At 39.8% G+C, this 22,625-nt stretch overlaps 1 protein-coding gene across 1 annotated transcript in view; it reads right to left on the bottom strand.

The window, feature by feature from the left end:
• The window catches only part of gbe1b (glucan (1,4-alpha-), branching enzyme 1b), a 106,636-nt gene that overhangs the window by 79,402 nt on the left and 4,609 nt on the right, over window positions 1-22,625 (bottom strand). Inside the window, exons 2-5 of the mRNA XM_085380978.1 lie at window positions 14,353-14,522; window positions 7,152-7,267; window positions 4,803-4,928; window positions 3,720-3,855 (exon numbers count right to left, since the gene is read on the bottom strand). Coding sequence (XP_085237104.1) covers window positions 3,720-3,855; window positions 4,803-4,928; window positions 7,152-7,267; window positions 14,353-14,522 — 548 coding nt within the window. The remainder of the gene's footprint in view (window positions 1-3,719; window positions 3,856-4,802; window positions 4,929-7,151; window positions 7,268-14,352; window positions 14,523-22,625) is intronic.

Genomic DNA, 22,625 nt, shown 5'->3' with positions numbered 1-22,625 from the left:
CAGTCAGGAGGTCATATACCACAAAACGACCTACAAAAACTGCCTCTATGAATAAGAGAACAACAGGCTTTTAAACTGCCACTGAGGACTCTAGAGGGAGGCCCTGCGGTTTTCACTGTTGTATTGAACAGATTTATTTATATATATCTCTTTTCAGGCTAGAGAGAAAGGAAACAAAACTTTGCCTTCTGAAGGATTGTGACAAAGCGCTGGGGTGAGAGGAAGTTTCTTTTTTTTTTAATATATATATATATATATATATATATATATATATATATATATATATATATATATATATATATATATATATATATATATATATATATATATATATACTCTCTTTCAGTCAAGAAAATGAAATGGCAGGTAAAGTCACCGTCACTAGAGACTGTGGAGTTTAGCCTCCTGGAGAATCCTTATTGTATAGAACCCCTCAGTTGCTGCAGCAGTTACTCTGCCAGTTTCCTTATCCGCCAAACAAGATGACACAACCGAGAAAACGGACTGATCACATTTCTCTTGGTCTGCTGTGTCAGTTGTGTCTGTACTTTTAACGATGTCAGTGCAGCGTGGCGTTCCTGAATGCAAAATAACACCAACGCTCATAGGGGTAGAGAAGCAAAATGGGTACTTCTTTCATAAGGTTGCAGCAACGTTTGAACGCTACTCTTAGTTGAGATAACTTGAAAATTAACTACTTAAAAATTAGTGAAAAATATACATTTACATGATGTTTTAGGTCATATACATAAGATCATAAGCAAAATATAGGGTTGCTCGGTGACTGCGTTTAATTTTTTTCTTTGTTGTCTTAGACCGAGTTCAAGTAGTTGCAGTGACCAACTTTCAATCGTAAGGCGATAGCACAAGTCAATTGGTGAAAGGCAACCTCTCTCCAGACACTTGCAACCTGACTGCAATCACTCTTAGACAGACTGACAACAGTTTGTAAATAATTGTTGTTTAATTTATAAAAGCAGAAATTGACAGCACATTGCAATCAATCTGAGTCAGTCTGCACCAGTGAGTGCAGATGCATATCACTGCAATAACGACATGACAGGTTGTCAACATTGTCAATATTTCTTTGTAAAATCAAGGTTGCCAAGTGCCTGTGTCATTTTGCAGTTACATCCCCGTCCTGCAAAAACCACGTTACCATCTGAATAGAAATGTTTCAATTTTGGGCTCAAATCTTTGAGATTTTAGATGGACTAACTATGAGTAGCTAATATAAAATTCTTTTCCATATAAATTTTTGTATATGTAGACAGAAACCAATTTACAACAGACCAAAGAAGATCAATTTTTGCTGATTTATCACAGTTAATCATGGTATTTTCACAGATAGGTGGCACTACTGACAGAGACTGACTCAGTCTTATTGCCATTTTACTCCCATCTCGATGCACCAAAGTTGCTTTGCAGACAGAGACTGACTGAATGGTTAAATATCTGGTCCCTGACTTCGAAGAAACCTTCTCAAAGGCAATGAAAATGCAAGCTAATTATACACGGTGGGAATAATTTTGGACATACTGCGGTCTCCAACCACTATAGTCTCATGTGTGAATGTACCCCATTGGAATTATTTTTCCAGTTCAAGTAAATGCACATTACTTATTAGGTAAACCTGTGAGTTTTACATTGAATTAATCAGAAGCCCGAGGAATGAAACACACACACTTACACATACACTGTTAAAGAAAATCTGTCAGGGAAAAAATGCTTAGGGGCAGAGGCAGGCAGATAGCGTTTCTCTAGTATTGACTTTGTGAGTCATGAGTATGAAGAAAAAAAAAAACCAAGTTGTCATACTTAGAGCCACAACTGCTGTGCAGTTTGGCTTGTGCTGTGGAGCCCCTTTTACAGAACACGATCCACTGGTCAGTGATCCCTTTAGGTCATACCAGTAAAGCTCATACAGCTCAGCATTCAATACCATCGTTCCCTCGAAGCTGGACAGGAAACTGCAGGATCTAGGACTGAGCAGCTCCCTCTGCAGCTGGATCCTTAGCTTCCTGTCTGACAGACGCCAGGTGGTCAGACTGGGCAGCATCACCTCATCCCCCATCACACTGAACACTGGTGCTCCACAGGGGTGTGTACTGAGCCCTCTCCTGTACTCACTCTACACCTACGACTGCACAGCCACTAACAGCTCCAACATCATTGTGAAGTTTGCGGACGACACTACAGTGGTGGATCTTATCACCAACGGTGATGAGACGGCTTACAGGGAGGAGGTCAGCGCCCTGACCCACTGGTGTCAAGACAACCATCTCACCCTCAACGTCGCAAAGACAAAGGAGTTGATAGTGGACTTCCGGAGGTGCAGAGAAGTACACACCCCCATCACCATCAACGGCGCTGCTGTGGAGAGAGTGAGCAGCTTCCGGTTCCTTGGCGTACACCTGGCTGAGGATCTTACGTGGTCAGTACACACAAACAAAACAGTGAAGAAGGCCCAGCAGCGCCTCTTCTTTCTCAGGAGACTGAAAAGATTCGGCATGAGCCCCCGCATCCTCAGGACCTTCTATCGCTGTGCCATTGAGAGCATCCTCACTGGATGCATCACCACCTGGTATGGCAACAGCACCGCCTACAACTGCAAAGCTCTCCAGCGAGTAGTGCGGTGCTCTGAACGGATAATTGGAGGTGAGCTTCCCTCCCTCCAAGACATCTACAGGAAGCGGTGCCTGAGGAAAGCGGGGAGGATCATCAAGGACTCCAGTCACCCCAGCCATAAACTGTTCAGACTGCTTCCATCAGGAAGGAGGTTCTGCAGCATCCGGTCCCGTACCAGCAGACTGAGAGACAGCTTTTTCCATCAGGCCATCAGACAGCTGAACACGTCATAGACACCTCAGCTTCACTACTGGAACTTCAACATTATGCACTCCACACTGTATATAAATGCCACTTGTTTTGCACATATTCAACTCTGTATATTTTATATATTTTATTATTATTATTATTATTATTTTATTTTATTTTTTTACTATTTAATTTGTAAAAATGTGTATACACACACACACACACACACACACACACACACACACACACACACACACGTAGGAAAATATTTAGTATACACATCCAGAAATGCATACACTATTATATATTGTACATATATTTATTAGTTTCAGGTTGGCCATTCTTGTATTTTGCTCGTTTGTGTTGTTGTGTTTGCACATCTCTGTTGCTTGTGGGGCTCGCACACAAGAATTTCACTCGCATGTGCTGTGCCAGTGTGCCTGCACATGTGATGTGACAATAAAAAGTGATTTGATTTGATTTAAACAGGATGTTGACTTGCTGATGTGGTATCATCTAGACAGTGTGACAGGTCTGCCACAGAAAATACTGTTTCTGGTGGAACAGTGGTACTCACAGTTGTACGACATGTCTGCTATGTTATGGACTAGTGGTGACAGTTACTAAATAAATAGATATTAAAAACCCCTCAAATGTTTTGTTTCGCCCACGCTGTCGGCTCAGAATTGACATGTATGCAGGTATGTGACCTCTATACATTACTTTCTGTTCTTGGCTGGAGAACATACGAAATATTTTCGAGTTGAAAAGCTCTTACTGACTGTTAGAAGAATGGGATCACAGCATGATGGCTGCTGTAGACGTCTTACAGACTTAAAGAGCTGAAGGATCCGGCAAAGAATAATCTTGTAGAGCTAGGGTTTTTCCATCTCACATCTTACCCAAGTCTTTTATGCGAGGCAGCACATTGGTTGTGAAGTTGTTGTATGAGGCGATCTTCTCCTCTGGAGAGCCAATTCCCACATGAGACTCGTATATTCTCAGGCTCGTGGGCTTCCTGGGTCGAGGGTGGATATGCTGAAGAGGTAACCAAAACGTCATGCACAAAATCATAACAGAGTCTGGGGCTTTTTCCCCCCTTCTAGAAACTACATCTGTTGAGCGCTTATGATCCATAAAGACAAAGTGTGGGTTTTTGCACAAATATCTCATCGCCGAGATGAATAGCTGCACACACGTAAAACAATAAAAATATTTATGATTCATGCTAGCAGTGTTACACAACAGGAGAAGCATTTCTTTTTATACATAGTGCCCATTTCCTGATGGCTACCCACCAAGCCTTGTGAACACAGCATTTCAAGTACATGATTGAACTACTTGTAAATAAAACAAATATACTGCCAGTAAGAGGGCCCCTCTAATTAAAATGGTGCCAAATAACAAGTGATAAAGAAGGCAAGGTGGCCTTTAATAGCCTCTTAGTGTTTTGCTTGTTCACTCTTGGGCTAAGGACATCAAGTAGCATTGAGACACATTCAGCCTCACTCAAATCAGCAGCATCGAGCACCCACATTAAGAATGGCCACAACAGCTTTGCATATGAGAGGCAAAGCTGATTTACAATGACTGTTCCTCATTTCGAGAAGAAATGGTGAACGTAGAGGGTAGCACCACATAAACTGTGGTTTTAGTAACACAATATTCAATGATTAACATCATCTCAAAGCTTTTTTAAAAAAATAATCATAATAATTAAGGGGATGAGCTGTTTTAAAAAATGATAGACATTTAATTTTCATTTCCTGGCACTCACTATTTGTTACACTTAGTACTGCAACAAGACACTGGTCATCTCTATACATGAAAAAAAAAAAAAAAAAAAGCAGCTCGAGCTCCAAAGCTGGTAGTAACTAATACAACATGGAAATGAAAAACACTGAATGTGCAGGTGGTTTTCATGCATCTATTTTTTTATTTTTTTTTAGGCAAAAGTCATTTTTAAAGGATATTTTGTAACTTACAATGTAAGGCTGAGGGGGATCCCAGTGAACCCAGTCGTAGATGACGGCTTTCTCCTCCCTGGTCACATATTTTGCCCAAGGCGAGATCCGGTAAAGACGCTGTCCCTCCTTTGTGTGAACCACCACCTGGGAAAATAAGACAAATGAGTTTTACGTTACAGCAAGGGCACCTAAACAATGACAGGGCATTGAAGAAAAGAAAAAAATTGGGTGGGCATGACAGTCACTTTGCATAAGCGACATGGACATCTAATAAGCAGACAGATAACAGACACCACGATGCATGCTGAGGTGTCTACATTCTGGATTAAAAACCTACAGAAGGGGATGAAGGATATCTGTATGTAATCTAAAATGAAATGGAAAAGACAAAGCTACAGAGAAGTCAGGGGAAAAAAGTAGAAAGGATCAGCAAAGCACAGTCAGAGGCCTCAAAAGGTCTTCTTTGTTTGCTGCATGATGCAGCCCCTGGATGTATTTGATATTAAAGTCAGTATTTATTTACATCTGTTAGCCATGAAATGCTTACATCATAAAACTGTGCTGTTGCTCCCTATCCATTATAAAGAAAGATGGTGCAAACTGTTGATGAAAACTGCCTCTTTTCCAGAAAGCCAGTTCCTACTCTCCAATGCCAAATTCACAGCTTTAAAAGTGTTATGCATGGCTCTCTGGGAGCACTGCAGACATGGCACGATGTAGGGGACAGAAAGCCACAGTACAGTATTGACTAGAAAACTTGTTGCAGTAAATTTGGATTCAGTGGTGATTTATGCCGTTGTATTTTGAGGGGTGCAGCTCTTTAATTGGTTTTAACAAAGCCACAGACCCATGTTGAGAGGGGATTTGAGCCAGGGAGCAATTTAGAAAAATAGGAAATCTAAATCATTATCCTTTGCCTCTCATCTATTATGTCTGCAATTCGGGATTGGAAGGGGGTAAAATAAATATAGTTTGGAAATCTGACAAGTTACTTTGCCTCCATCAGTCAAATAAGAAAGGAGAAAGCCAGCGTGAGAGTTGGAAAAACCCACCAAGAAATCGATCCTGTAGTGTTTCCCACAGTATGTGTTCACCCTGTTTTGTCCCCTGCAGAAACAGGCATTATAACCCAACTAATTCTGGCTACTGTTGTGAAGTAATGACTGTTCCAATGCCACCTGCCTGTGAGCTGTTGGCCAGACTCCCCTCTGGGGTTTTTTCATTATGGCCAGGCCACCTGGGGTTAGCTGCCTGGCTCCCCTTATGACATGCTTCACAGTTTATAGGATTAGGAAAAGATAGTTGGATAAATGGACTGGCATAAAGTTTGACAGAGCAGTGGTCCTTCACACAAATTGGCCAGAATTAGGCACATTAAAGAAAAATCAGATGGCTGGTAAGGCTGAGGGGTGCATAAACAGGAAAAACAACTAAGAACTGGGCAATATACAAGTTAGGTGTGGACAGAAAAGCATTTTTGATCGGTTAGATAACGCTTCTGTTCGTTCTCTACGGTCTTGCATAGTTGCATCATAAATGGCCCATGGTAAATACTGTACCCGCATAAGGACACTGCTTGTTTATGGAGACAAATTGGGCACTGAACAAAGGGGATGGAAGGGCAAGCTGCTCTACATGAGAGTGATTGGAGCTAGGCTTGTGCTTCCACGAGGGAGTGCTGTGGAACTAATTCTAAAGTGGGGCTCACAGCAAGACAGCTATTCATAGGCAGCGGGGGTGCACAACGAAAGGCCAGGTGCCAGCGTTTCCATCTGCTTCTTATCGTCCTTAGACTGACCTCCGCTGACAATGGGAGCCGGGCAGCCTGTCCAGGGCGCAGGAGTTTGCCAACGATGACCCGGTCCCAAGGAGAGTGCCGCGGCGATGCCATCCACTCCATGCCTGGCATCTCATTTCTGGGTTATTTCTCATCCACGCTGTTTGTTTGGGAGACAATGCATAATGGGAGGGTGCATTTTTGCATTTAACCCTGATGAATTATTTACTAGAGCTTAAAACCAATCATGTACACCCACTGTGGACTGTGTTTTGCGCCGAACAAACGGGGCACAATGTCCTGAGGGATACCCGCAACAGATGGGAGCAGAAATAAAAGCCATCAGTTGGGCTCCTCAGGTGTGTCTACTCTCCACTGTGCAGATTGTGTACATACAGTAATCTCCCTTCTGCACTGTGAGTATGACATGTTGTTGATGGCGACACGCCAGGTTTTCACTTGGTTCATAAGACACCACACATGACAGGGAATCTCCCACGAACATTATAGTGACAAGTCCCTGTGCCACTGAGGCAAGATGACACCTACTGAGAGTGTGAAAATAAGCATGAAGATGTTTTGTTCTCTACCTTGAGTTTAGAGTTATGATCCACAGCTGGAGAGTTGTCATGCTTGGGTGGAAGAATCAGTTCCCACTTGCCAAATTCTTTCTTCGTGTAGCGGTGGGAGAATTTGTCCCAGCCATCTATAGGAGAAACAGACAGCATTTACACACATCACTCTAATTGGTTTGCAATGTGGACACAAACATGAATTCTAATAAGCTGCAGCTGGAATAAAGAAAGTTGCATACAGTGGAAAGAAAATGTATATCTGTCTTTTTTTTGGATCTCTTTGGCTTCTTTTGCCATGAACTGGTCACAGACCTGTAGGAGTAGCTGGATTTTCTTCACATTAAATTATCTGATTCCTGGATTTTTAAATGAACAAGTTTGAAAAACATGTCACAATTTTGTATGTGTCATTTGTTCCAGTGTAAAGAATTCGTTTTCAGTCTCAAATTGTTTATTTGTATAACATTAGAAGTCTTAGGAAGCTAAAAATGCATCATATTAGAGGTTAGCTTTTTTGGGAAAAAATACATTTTTTCAAATGATTGGGGAAAGTAAAAACAAGGCAAAAAGATAGTACTGTGCAAAAGTCTTGAACAACTTTTCTCACACACACACACACACACACACACACACACACACACACACACACACACACACACACACACACACACACACACACACACACACACACTGAGCCAGCCTTTCTTGGAATCTTTTTCTTGTAATTTTTATTCTTCAGTCCCAAAACGTTGATGGGTATTTAGTTTTTTTTTAACTTAACATTTAACTATGAATCATTCAGGCCTTTTCTTTTTAAAGCACCAAACTCAACTAAAGGGATGAACAAGCATTGTGTCTGCAGACAACTTAGCAAAGAGCCAAATTTAAATATATCTTTAGACACTTTGATACTAGCTGCCTATCTTGAAAAGACATCAGTTGTTGTGATTTCTTTAGGTGAATCTTTGAAAAACTCCAAAGATACCACAGTTTGACGTGCATAAAACAGAATTTTCGCACCAACATGGTGATTTCCAAAGAGCTGTTAGCTGTAAACATGGCATCTCTCTGGGTGGTTGCCTTGTGTCACGTTAAAAAAATATGAGCAAACAAGATGCACTTCATTTCTTGCACTCCATTTGTCTTGACAATACTTTTTAAAGATATAAAGCATTTCAGGATTAACTTAAAAGAAAGGCAGACGTGAAATATAAGAGGAGATCAGAGGTTAAATGGAACATGTTTGGATGCAAACTATAATGCGAATCCCCATACAACAGTATAATTTCCTAAGTGTCACCAATACCAACAAAGGCAGCAGAATGTAGAGCATAGTTTTAAAGATAAAAGGCCTTTTATGAAAGTTTGACCTTATTTGAGCCTGAAGAAGAGGTTAGAGGTCCAAAGTAATGTGACATTAAGAATTCCAACATGTCATAGTTTCACATATAGCATTATTATCACTTTTACCTCAAGATCATTCTATTGACCTTGAGGACAGGTCAAACGTCAAATGTGACACATTTAATCTGTATACGGTACTTTGCATTGGTTGATAACGCATACCATTATTTGTAAGACTCATAGTTTCTAATTATAAGGTTATAAGCTTTATTCAACCAATAAATCGTTCAAAAATTTTCAGGCCCTCCTGTTTACAGACAGAAAAAAAATGACACCCACACATGCACATACAACCAAAAACAAGAAAAGCAGAGGGCAACACAAGAAGTGGCAGGCCTAAAATCCTATCTATGACTGGTGAGCAATATCTGAAAGTCATGTCCTTACAAAATAGGATAAAACACAGCAAAGACCTGACACAAAAAACCAGAGAGATGCAAGTGGCCTTTCAACTGATCCATCATCACAAATAGTCTCAGTGGAAGAGTGGCTGTCAAGAAGCCATTCTTAGGGAAACCCAGAGAAGAGGCTGAAGTGGGACAAATTACACAAGAACTGGACTTGACTGGAAATGTGAACTTTTTGCTTCAAATTGTGGTCAATGAACAATGACACCACACACACAGGCAACACGAAAGTGGAGCCGAACAGAGACACCAACAGACATGAGATGGCCTCAACTACTGAAGCAGTGTGGGATCCTCTTGATGGAGAACAGAACAAAAGGAAGCCAACATCCAAAGAAGGAGCTGGTGTAGTGAGTTCCTGAAGACTCCTTAAAGAAATGACAAGAAAGCTTGCCTAAGAAAGCTCAGCCTGTGCTGAAGAATAAAAGTGGTCAAACCAAATATTGATTTTCAAGCTTGTTAGAATTGTACGACCTCTGGTTTTGCATTACATACTAAATTTCCATGTATATTTGCATAATATTTCAATAATCTGCTGTACCCATTTCCCCTTTTCCTTAAAAATGTGAAGAAATGAGGGGTGGCTCTTTGGGATGGTATTGCAATTTGAGTACTGGACACTTCAGTAGCCAAATAGTAAACATACTGTACACACATATCAAATTATTTTCGCTGCATGTTATACCGCTATCTCGCTTCCATTTTGCTTGTGGTCTTTTTAAAATTATTATTGTTATTATCGCTTTTGTGAAAACAGCATCTTATAGCAGACTTTTCATTCTACAGAAGAAAGACACTGAAAATCCATGTGTCCTATATGTCTGTGCTTTATTTAACCACTAGGAGGCACAATGAGAAATTTTAGTCAGACCACAGGGTGTTTCATTAATTTTAATAGTAAATATAACAATTAGCAGTTTCAGTCTTCCTTATTACTGCAGTGTGTTGCCACTTTGCCTTGTGCTAACAACAGCTTGTAGTTGTAGTCATCACTGTGGCTTTTGTTCCATTTCAATATCCCCCCCTGTGGTCCAAACACCACTTTATTTCTCTGACTTGTACAATCTGTCTTTGCACAATTTATCCCCCCCACTCCCACCTCGCCCTCCAAACTCTCTTACATAATTCCTCGTTGTGCTTTTTTTTCCCTCCTCCCTCCCTTTTTTGTTTTGTTTTTTTTCCCCAGCACTGTTCTCCAGTATCTTGTGACTTTTGCGACACCGAGTAAAAGCAGCAGGCTCAGTCCACTTCACTGCTCACTGAATTTTATCTCTGAGACAACAACAAAAAGGCATATTCATAATGTGCCGATTCCACACTCACAACTGCCACTGACTGAGGAACACATTAGGACACAAAACATTTATTGAAAAGTGACCACCTCGGCATGTCATTTTAGGATGTTTTATTCTGTAAACCCACATCTTCTTGTTATTCATGAGCAATAACAGTTGCAGGATAGAGAACAAATCAAAAGAGATGCTCGAGAAGTGACCGGATACTGCAGCAACACTTTCCACAGGGAGGCCAAGTCATATTTTTTTAACAATTTATTTATCTCGCTTTTCTTAAACTCCTCTGAAAAAAAAACAAAACAAAAAAAAAAACAGTGCATTATGCACCCAACCTGCACCATATTCATGACTAGGGCTACTGGGGTGTTTCCACATTTACTATGAAACTGAAATCAAATAATATAACTGAGCCGTGTCAAAATGTAATCTCTCACAGAATTGAATGTTGGAATTGGGCTGCTGCCCAAGGTCCTGGGAAGATAATTAAAGAAGGAAACGGAACAGAGGAACTATGGAAAGAGGGGGTGGCAGAGACAGAACTAAGTAGTAGAGCAGGGCGATATGACCAAAAATATTTATCGCGATATACATTTGAAAATTTGTGATAATGATATAACTGACGATATAATTGACACTAGACAAAATACTTTACAACTCCACAATTATATTCGTTAAAAAAAAAAACAAACATCAATGTATTTTCACTTAAACAAGCAGCTGTTTTTTTTCTGCATTAAAGTTGTATAAAAACGTAACAGTGCGAATGTAAATTCCTTGCTGACAGTTTAACCAAAAGGCATTTCCAGTGGAAATTGGCCGACACATCCTCAGCATAACCATGTACAGGGAGTGCAGAATTATTAGGCAAATGAGTATTTTGTCCACATCATCCTCTTCATGCATGTTGTCTTACTCCAAGCTGTATAGGCTCGAAAGCCTACTACCAATTAAGCATATTAGGTGATGTGCGTCTCTGTAATGAGAAGGGGTGTGGTCTAATGACTGGACTGATGAAATGAGAATGAGTCTTGATGGGCCAGATGGATGGGCCCGTGGCTGGATTGGTAAAGGGCAGAGAGCTCCAGTCCGACTCAGACGCCAGCAAGGTGGAGGTGGAGTACTGGTTTGGGCTGGTATCATCAAAGATGAGCTTGTGGGGCCTTTCCGGGTTGAGGATTGAGTCAAGCTCAACTCCCAGTCCTACTGCCAGTTTCTGGAAGACACCTTCTTCAAGCAGTGGTACAGGAAGAAGTCTGCATCCTTCAAGAAAAACATGATTTTTATGCAGGACAATGCTCCATCACACGCGTCCAAGTACTCCACAGCGTGGCTGGCAAGAAAGGGTATAAAAGAAGAAAAACTAATGACATGGCCTCCTTGTTCACCTGATCTGAACCCCATTGAGAACCTGTGGTCCATCATCAAATGTGAGATTTACAAGGAGGGAAAACAGTACACCTCTCTGAACAGTGTCTGGGAGGCTGTGGTTGCTGCTGCACGCAATGTTGATGGTGAACAGATCAAAACACTGACAGAATCCATGGATGGCAGGCTTTTGAGTGTCCTTGCAAAGAAAGGTGGCTATATTGGTCGCTGATTTGTTTTTGTTTTGTTTTTGAATGTCAGAAGTGTATATTTGTGAATGTGGAGATGTTATATTGGTGTCACTGGTAAAAATAAATAATTGAAATGGGTATATATTTGTTTTTTGTTAAGTTGCCTAATAATTATGCACAGTAATAGTCACCTGCACACACAGATATCCCCCTAAAATAGCTAAAACTTAAAACAAACTAAAAACTACTTCCAAAAACATTCAGCTTTGATATTAATGAGTTATTTGGGTTCATTGAGAACATGGTTGTTGTTCAATAATAAAATTATTCCTCAAAAATACAACTTGCCTAATAATTCTGCACTCCCTGTATAATATCCACAAAACTTAAAAAGAGGTTATACACACTAGGGCTGCCACAAACGATTATTTTGATAGTCGACTAGTCACCGATTATTTATGCGATTAGTCGACTAATCAGATCATCATCCACTGGACGTAAAACTACAGCTTATTGCACCAGCAGCATCTGCTCTTATATAACTATCATTAGCTTACAGCTTTAAGCTTTTAAGGTGCTAACTAAAAATAAAGACAAGATGATAGTTTATTAAATTTTAATGAAATTTGCAGATTGTTTCGGTGAAGTTTAATAAACTCCTTGCTATCTAAAATATAACAGGACAACGGAGTATATTCTCCAGCATCTCACACTTCTGATAATCAGCTGTCTGCTTGACGTTTATTCAGCTGTGTAAAAACTACAACTTTAATCTCAGACAAACCGATTTACTCAGGAACAAATAAAATACAAAAAAAAAAAAAAAAGCCAAACAACAACATTTTTAATTTATCTAAGTGACTCATATATTTAACCTGAGTAGCGAAAGACGGCGGTGGGTTTGAAAACAATTTGCCGGGAGTCCGGTGTTCTCACCGCGCTAGTGACCTAGCCCCCGGCTAGCTATCGAGCTAGTGGGTAACAGACGTCTCCGAAAACGTCGGAGCGCTTTTGAAAATATGTGGTGTCCTGATAAACTGAGCCGATATTTGAGGTTTACACAGCTACATTCTCGCCTGAAAATATGTTAAACGTTTATTTTGTGACCCAGAAAGAATAATAAGAGTAATATTAAAACTAACTAGCTGCCGCCATTGTTGGAAACTAAGCTGGGCCGCGCTATGAATTCTGGGACACAGCTGCTTCTTCTTCTTCTTCTTCGGGGTTTAACGGCAGCTGGCATCCTTGTACATGCAGTGCTGCCATCTTCTGTTTCAGTCCGTTATTACACTCTTAAATCCTGCTACTTATTCCTGTGTCTTTTGGGATCTTACAAAGCTTCAAACGACGCGTCGACTATTAAATCAGCCCTAATACACACACACAATAAGGTAATATTATGTTGAAGCACAGTACGTATCACTCTGCGAGGCTCCTGCCTACGATAGCCGTAATGCTCCGACAATCCATCAAGCGGTGCGGCTTCGTAGCTTAGCAAAGTCGTACTAAAACATTTGACAGATTTTCGAGCGCCGTGTACCACATAAAATCGTTTCAAGGTCAGTAAACACAACCAGAATTCATACATAAGGCACACGGGATTATAAGGGGCACTGTCGATTTTCAGAAAAATCAAAGGATTGATTGGGGGAGAGACAGGGACCAATAATAATAATATTACTAATAATAAAAATAATGGTTGTGAAAAACACTTGAGAGACGAGAGCTTGTCTCAGTCAATCATCTTAAGGATGATACAACGAAACAATGTTGCTCTATTTTCCCACTACATCCATTAACTAAAAATAAAATCCGAAAGTCCATTAAATTACTTCCAAAGTTGGGACCAGAGGGAATAGAGATTTCAGTGCAAACACAGAGGTTGCACTCTCAACAACTTTGCAAGCGATGATGAAATAACTAGCTGCTAAAATATTAACAAACACTCCCAACATTCAAAAGCTACCCTTCAGTATGCAAGTTTATCCTGTGTAATCAATATCTTCCACATTTCCAACTCCCATGTCGGCTGTTCAAAAGTGATGATACTGTTGAAACACGGCACACTGTGTTTTCTTAATTTCTTGCCCTTTTGTGTTCAGGAGCGCAAAAATGTCAAATTTTTTATTTAATGCACTATGGAGACATGCAACCTTTCGCTCTGCACTGAAATCTCTTCTCTTTTGGGGGGAGGGGGTGTCAAACTGTTTATGCAGCTTCAAATTAATTTGCATTTTCTGTATTTTAATGTTATTTAGAAAATGATTGCTACTGTAGAAATTTACCAGCTTCACCTATGTTTTTTATTTTAAGGATAATGAGGATTTCTGCTGGGAGTAAAGCAGATTCCCCAGCACACATGAAGCACTGAAAAAGAAATAGCATTAAAGTGACAGTGACAACTTTCCACCTTAAGGGTGTCCACATCCACATTGTGTCAAGAATTATACACAGCAAGAAAGTTCACTAAGCTTAAAGGAAACAAACTCGGATATCACATGCACAGCACCCTGGTGTCACAGACAGAACAGACGGTTCTTCTCAAGCTACTTACTGAAGTCGCCTGTAAGGAAGAGGGCTTCTGCAGCTGGAGCCCATTCTTTAAAATACAGGCTGTTGTCAGGCCTTCGCTGCACACCGAAGGTATTATAACTGCGTGTGAACTGGTCAAAGCCTCCCTCAGCCTCTTCCAGCAGGAAAAGTTGCTTCTGTAGCAACTCATACCTTCAAAGCACAGAGAACACATAAAAACATGCATGAATGAAAGTCCTCCAGTTAATGTACCATTTGATGATTATATCTGATATTATACAGTATATTATGCTGAATAGATTTCAGGAATTCTGCACAGAATAACTTGCAACTGATTTTTCCTCCCATTGCATCAAGCTGTCTCCTCTGCTTCTACTTCAGCGGGCATGTTCCCTTTTTTTCTCCACACTAACTTTCTCTGGATCGAATCAGCTGTGGATTTATAATAAATCTGAGGTTAATTCTTTAAAAACTTACCCATTTATCTCATTTGGGTTTTCTTTTAAAAGATTTTTCATTTTTATTAATGTTTAATCTCTGTAAGTGGAAGAATTACCGTTGTGTAACTTTTAAAATATGCAATAAAATCATTCTTGCGAAATTCATCACTGTGCAGTTATTATTTTTTATTTAACTGTGTATTCGTGTATATATTTATCTAATTATTTTTTTAGCTAGCTGTGTAACTGTGCACTAACCATGAGTAGCTCTCCTAATTTCTGCTAATTGTATTTTGAAAGGTACCATACAAAGGCTTTCTATTTCATTCTAGTGTCATAATTTACATATAAATAAAAACAAAACAAACAGAATATCATATATTATTTTATAAACATTTTCCAAGTTATATAAAGTAAAAGATCATTTGAAATTACATTGATTCAATTATTTACTTGTAAGTAGAGCAACACAAGAGCAAGGGCATGTAAACACACACAAAAAAAATCATCGCTAAGCACCAAATTATAAAATCAAAATCATACATAATTTCCTTAGGGATTGATAAAGTGTTCTGATTCTGATTCAGGTATGAGAAAATGAAGTCCCTCTGCTGTACTCTGTCGATGTTCAAAAATTCTTCTAAAAACAATCACAGTCAGAAGGTTTCACCATTCATTTGTGTTGCTCTACGCTAGATCATACATCATAACTGTTAAAACATTCTCTTATGCACTTCATGCATGTATCGATATGCATATGAAAGTCGTCCATAGAAGATATATTTGGGGGAGGGACCCAAAAAACAAGCACATTCAGCGGCTCATAATATTTCTGTGCTCACAAGGTTCCAAGGTCTACCCTCAGGATGCAAACCTGCCTCATAGCATCAAGAATGTGTGACTACAGACATATCCTGAGAGATAAACCTGTCCGTTACCTTCAACTGCAAAGGACAGACTAACTACTTTGCAATTTATCTCACTTAAGTTCCAGCAGCCAAGCCGGTGTCCATATCAGATCCCCTCCCGGTAAAGAAAGCCTCTTGCAACCAGCAGAGTTAAGTGCACTCCCTCCCCTATAGCCCTGAAGCCAAGCTCAGACTGGCCTATGAATGCCCTGGGGCTAGTGATGATGGGCTGAAGTAACAGCGCCATTTCTCAGCAGCTGCTCCCTGTGTTGAGCATAGTGGGTACAGACAGTGGTTGCCAAATGTAAACCTTTTAAGTCCAACGAACGCTGCCACATGCTTCCTTTGCCATTTTGTCACAGTTTCAAGAATATACTGAGAAAATGGACAAAGGATGGATTCACACTGTGGCAGTGCTTCAGTGCCACAGTATTAGAAGGCATGAAAGTCATGTCTGTTATCATTACTAATGGGTTCAAGGAGGTTGGAGCAGAGGGACTCAAGAGCCAAAATCCAGTAGTGTATGAATGCAGTCATCTTTTACATTGGTTCTACTTCAGATAAAAGATAGTGAGTTTGGTTGGATGGGTTAAAGGTACAGCAAAAACAAATGTTACTCTTATCAAATATAAATCAAACACATGCAGTATATCTCTCCTTTCCGCCCTGTGCATTTATCTAAAAATTGAGTTTGGATTAAGTTGTTAACTCTCCTCACCTCAATCCTCACACTGGCTTTATATTTCCATAAATATCCAAATGTTTTACATTAGTTGCAAATTCTACAGATTACTACAGTACTGGACTGCACATGGTATCCATAGTCAAAATTTGTCTGCGAAACATTCTACCATCTCCACCCACTTTTCTTCACTGTTAGCCATGAAGTCCTGAAGCTAGCAGATCAGAATCATGACTGCAAAACTAGCGGTCTCCCCACAACTTCTCTCTTCCTTCTTACATTCCCTGAAAACTAGATTATTTGTCAGACAATGAAAATATGTGTGTATTTTATATTTTCAATTGTAGTCAGATGTTTAACCTCCTAGGACCTGGCGTCCACATATGTGGACATCACATTTTGGGTTATTTAGACCAAAATACTCAATCTTGCTCTACAAGGGCCTGATATCCACTTACGAGGACATTATACTGCAACTGTTCTATCGAAATTTTAAATGAATATCTCATATGTGGCTCTCATTTTTCTTAGAAACAAAAATTAGGTTAAAAAAAAAAAAAAAAAAAAAATCGGGTAGTTCTTCGTTTTTACATTCATCAGGTCCCAATATGCCCAAATATCACAGAGAAATTAAAAATGCATGCCAAGGAAGAGTTCGGGTCTTAGGAGGTTAAAAAATATAATCATTATGCAATGTGATATATCTTATTAGTACTTGATCTCTTTGCATATTAAGAGCCATGAACCCAAATAATGCCGTTCTTAGCCCTTTGACCACAGTGGAAAGAAGCTGTACACTGTTAATATGCCCAAACTAACAAATTCTATATAATATTTAGTGAAGCTTAAAGTATGATATGAAAGAACACTGTTTACTAATCCACTCCTTTTACATAATGCTGGGGTCCATTATCAATACCAAAATATTGATTATGGACTAAGAGAGATGAGACAGACCTCTGGTACATGGCTGAATTTTATAACAGGCTTCTCTATAGTGCAAAGCAATATTTCAGTTTCCGAGAGATACACCGCTGCTCATTTTGAGGTAGCAAACCACTAGAGACACTACTAATCCCTGTTGCTTGAAATTACAAAAGTGTTTTGTCCCGTCTCCCATTCAGTGGTAATAGAGCAGTGGGAGATTATAGATGTGAAGAACAGATTTCTGTCCTGGATCTCTTATCTTTTGGTTTAGATAACTTCTCTATCTACAAAGATATTGGAAAAGAAAAATATCCTGTGGCACAATTGAGAGATCACACTTACTGCAACACCACTTCATACAACAAAATTCTCATCCCCGTGTCAGATAACTGACAGTTTTAGACAGAAAACACATTTTCACTTAAAATATCAAGTTGGCCAAATATTCCTTAAAGGCTATAAGTTTGGTTTAAACTGCAAAGACAGAATATTCATTCATCAATGTTTGTTTAGAAAGTAACTATGTTGTTGCTATGTACAACTGCATAAGGACACCATAAGAATGATGTTATTTTTGTACAAGATGAGCAAATATGGATTAATTTAGAATATATGATATATGCATATCTGTGGGATATACATGGTTTAATTAACAGCAGGCATCTGTACCTAGTAGTCTTGTAGTAGTCTTCATTGGCTTTATTAAATTGCCTGCAACTTTAGAGTACTAACTGGTCACAACCAAAGTGAGTTCTAGGTATTAATCCATAACTTCATCAATCATCCATACCTAATAATGACTCCGGACACAAAGAAAAGATCAGTCAGAACCTTATGTTTAATACATTTCTGTAAATCAAATGTAATGTTTTAGAGTTATGTTCTCACTCTCACTGTCTTGGGAGGTGGTACTGACATAATGTTGCTGACAATCAGTTGACTTGGATGGTGATCACAGCCCTCCAGGGTCTTCTAGGCTACAAAAGCTTGTCAAAATAAACAGCCAAGCTTTTACTTAAATCCCATGTGGTGTCAAGTCCTCTTGGTTTATGTTTTGGTAGTTTCTATTCAATACTAAAAATCTGCATTTTCCTTTTCAGGCTTTTTTTTAACATTATTGTGCACATGGGTGTTTTACACTTTATTGGTAATTACCCCAAGTACCAAAGTACAGCAACCGACGCCAATAAACACTTAATAGTATCATTAATTAAATAAGGTCTCGCTACACATGGACAGAACTTTGTGCTTATGAAGTCATAAATTAGTAAAACTACTGTATGGCATTAATTTTATGTGTCCCTCAAATACACTGAGGTACCACTTCCTTTATGCAAGGCTGTGATTTCAAACAGTAAAAATAAAGTAAAAATATTTGCTCTTTTTCTCAAAGTTACATGCTGAGACCATGAGGACAAGAGGGAAAACGTAGACCTTTGGATAAAGCTCTGCTGAAAGCAAGACCAAAGTCCAGAAGGCACAAAAGGAAGCTAATGAGCTGGCAACAGCTCTATTGAAAATCAGAGTTAGGGTTTAGCAGGTGCTTGAGAAGGTAAGCCAGAAAAGAGCTCACCATTGAGAAATCTGAGGCTCAAATATCGTCCAAGAAAGCAGACCAGCTGGAGACACTCTCCTGAATACGAGAAATGGGGCTCAGAAACAGCTGGAAAAACTTGACTTCAACTCTGAAGCACACAGAGAAGCAGTGGAGAATCGATCATCTCCAGTGGGAGATCTTCCCTCCTCTGGGCCACAAAAGAAACAAACTCTGCAGGAGACTGAAGTGGAGTGGGCAAAAAAGCAGAGCAGCATGACGTCGAGATTGGATAATCCGAAGACAAAAAGACCATAAAGAAAAGTTGAATAGTCAAGCTCTTCCCATGCCCAGCAGCAGGAATGGATGCCAACTAGAATTTCTCTCTTGGGAGCTGGGCAGGAGGGTCTCTTTGGAGATTTTGTCACATTTATATTAAGTTACAAAACTTGGGCTTGGTTGAAAACCTTTTTCAAGGAGCTGTTGTTCATCTTAACACACTTATACTTTACCATGGCACCTTTCTTTTGATTCTAGTGTCAAACGCCATTTTTTCAGTGCAACTGTACAATGACAGTTAATTTTGAAATTAAGAAAATGAACCAAGTTCAAAGAAATATCTTAGCAGTTAAAGTAAGTAAGAAATTAATAAAGCATTTAAACAAGACAGCTTAAAACAACATGCTTTGGTAGTAGGGTTTTTCTTGCCTTGGAAAACGCACTACGGTGAGCACAATCAGTACGTTTTACTTTATCTGACAGAAATCAACACAGTTTCACAGTGCTCACAGTGACAATGCTAATTTGTTAATGTTACAAGGTCTAATGTCGACCACACAACCATCTATTTTTGTGTTTTGTTGTGCTAATGAGCAGTTAACTCAAAGTACATGTGAGGGTCACCTTCACTTGATTAGACATTGCACAAACCTTTATCTTGCCTCAAAGCTCTAATTATAAAAGCATAACAATGCAGAATTTTCTTTCTGGTGTTGACCAGAAACATAATAATGATAACCAGCAGACTTTACCTAGTCTTCATTATATATATCAAATTGACCTTATGGAATGTCCTTAATGAATCTACTAACTACAATAATTGGATTATAATTGGAATCATGTGTTCATGTAGTTTCATGGCTGAGCCTGAATGTGCGTGTAGAAAAATTCTGAAACTAAGGATAAATTATTTGTTCTCCTCTCTTCTCTCTGTCTCCCCAATCATGATGGAGTAGATGGAAATAGTTCTCTGAATCATCTGTTAAAGAGCCTGATGGCCAAAGTGAAGGCCTCGGCGATGTGCATTTGTCACTACATCTCATGACAGAGCAGAATCGTGATTCTTCCATTGCCTCCTCGTATGACCTTGCTGTGCCCGAGGACGAGGTTGCAAAAAAAGCATCTGATTATTTTTGTAAATATGGCATCACTGCTGGACACTGCTGTCTGTGTCCATGCAAGAATGAATGAATGGAACATTATACTGTAGCTCAGGTCATGTTCAGATTACTGAAGACAGTCATCTTCTCATTTCTGGCACGAAGGAAGTGGTTCAGGAGTTGCTTGGCTTGAATCCAGTATGCGTGTGCGGCCTCTCAAACTGCTACAAAGAACCACAAAGTATTCTTAATCACGTCGTTGCTGTTCTGAACTTCACCAGGTGCGCAAGTTGGGAAAGAAAAATGTGTCTACAGCACAGATGATGATGAAAGGTTGGACTGACAAAAAAAAAAAAAAGCGCCAAAGCCAGACAATTTGAAACAGCAGATAAAGTGTCAGTTTTCTTGCCCAATTCTTTTCCAGTCTGCATGGGTGTTACAGCAGGCCCTATGCTGTGAACGGATTTAGATTATCACCACATCGGATTAGCTGTGTTGAAGCAGACAATGTCACGTGAATAAGTTAAAAGCATATCATTACCGAGAGAAGACTGTGTCTGATTCAAACTCTTGTCAAAAATAGTAAAGCTGCCTTGATGTTGTCCTCTGCTGCACTTTTGCTGTGTCGTAATCGGGTGTTGACATTTCCTTTGCTGCAACCATGTAGTTTTCCTGCATTTCTGGACTTTAGTAGTGAGGAGGTGGACTGCTTGAAACTTGTAGTACACATCCGATCAAATCCCAGTGAATACAGGTGTCTTTAGATCAGACAGTGAATCATTAACCATGTTTAATTTATTATTATCATTATTATTATTTTTAGATTTTTGTTGTGTGTTTGTTTCCCTGAGGTAAGTTTTACCCTCTCAAAAGAGATAATAGCTACTGTAACTAAAATACGGGTCAATCCTTTAAAGAGGGTTGGTGAAGATGCATGCATGAGGCCGCCTACAGGGAGGAGGTGGATCGTCTGGCTGAGTGGTGCGACAGAAACAACCTGCTGCTTAACACCGAGAAGACCAAGGAGCTCATCGTGGACTACAGGAGGAATGCTGACCCACATCCACCCATCCACATTAAGGGGACGGCTGTGGAGCGTGTGAGCAGCTTCAAGTTCCTGGGAGTCCACATCTCCGAGGATCTCACCTGGATGACCAACTGCGCCAAGCTGGTCAAGAAGGCTCACCAGCGCCTCTTCTTCTTGAGGACTCTGAGGAAGAACCACCTGTCCTCAGACATCCTGGTGAACTTCTATCGTTGCACCATCGAGAGCATCCTGACCAACTGTATAACAGTCTGGTATGGGAACTGCTCTGCCTCGGACCGGAAGGCGTTGCAGAGGGTCGTGAAAACTGCCCAGCGCATCGCCGGAGCACCACTTCCTGCCATAAAAGACATCTACAGGAAGCGGTGTCTGAAAAGGGCTGGGAAAATCATCAAAGACCCCAGTCACCCATCACATGGACTCTTCACCCTCCTGCCCTCTTGGAGGCGCTACAGGAGCCTCCGGACTAAGACCACCAGGTACCGGAACAGCTTCTTCCCCACAGCTGTCAGACTCCTGAACTCTGCCTCCTGACATCTGACCCACGTTAACACACGGACTGAACATACACACACCCACAATGGACAACTGTACCCTCAAACACACAATAATAACATGGACTGAACCACCACTCACAACCACTAGCACTTTATATAGCCTCTGTAGAAACTATCTACACCCTCACTTATCTTAACTGCACTACTGTATAGCTCTGTGTAAATAATCATTCTGTACATTCAATAATTTTTAATCCTACAACCGTTTACAACTTGCATAGTTCCCATTTCTGTATAGCTGTATATTTCAGATTCTGTAGTTATTTATTTCATATTCTGTAGTTTTTCATATTTATATCCTGTTCATAGCCTGTACATAGCTTGTACTCACTACAGCCTGTACATACTTATAGTTATAGAATATTCACAACATACTTCATACCGTGTACATTATAACATACCATAATAGACCCATTTCTGTAATATACTTACATATCTATACTATTGCTAATATATATTGTAATATATCTATATCACTAAAGCACTTCTGGATGGATGCAAACTGCATTTTGTTGCCCTGTACCTGTGCATGTGCAATGACAATAAAGTTGAATTCTAATTCTAATTCTAAGAAGGACTAATCATGTATCAGTTCAGTTCTTTATTTTCTGATGTGACAACCCAAACTCATATCTGCAACATGACATTCATGCCGGACACACTCCTCCTGCATGAATGTCACAGCATTCATCTCGTCTCCTGGCTGATAACTCTGAGTGGGTGTGGCTGTTTCTGTATAGGTGGCCAGTTGTGTCACAAAAGTTAAACTGTTACCCTCGTCCTTAAAATGGAAGAACATGCAGACAGTGTTGAATTGGCTTTG

This window comes from Rhamphochromis longiceps, linkage group LG14 (genome assembly GCF_057381845.1).
Source record: "Rhamphochromis longiceps isolate RC_006_pf linkage group LG14, R_longiceps_female_GT1.1, whole genome shotgun sequence".
Taxonomy (NCBI): domain Eukaryota; kingdom Metazoa; phylum Chordata; class Actinopteri; order Cichliformes; family Cichlidae; genus Rhamphochromis; species Rhamphochromis longiceps.
The sequence above is the reverse complement of the archived record's forward strand: the minus strand, read 5'-3'. Positions and strand labels throughout refer to the sequence as shown.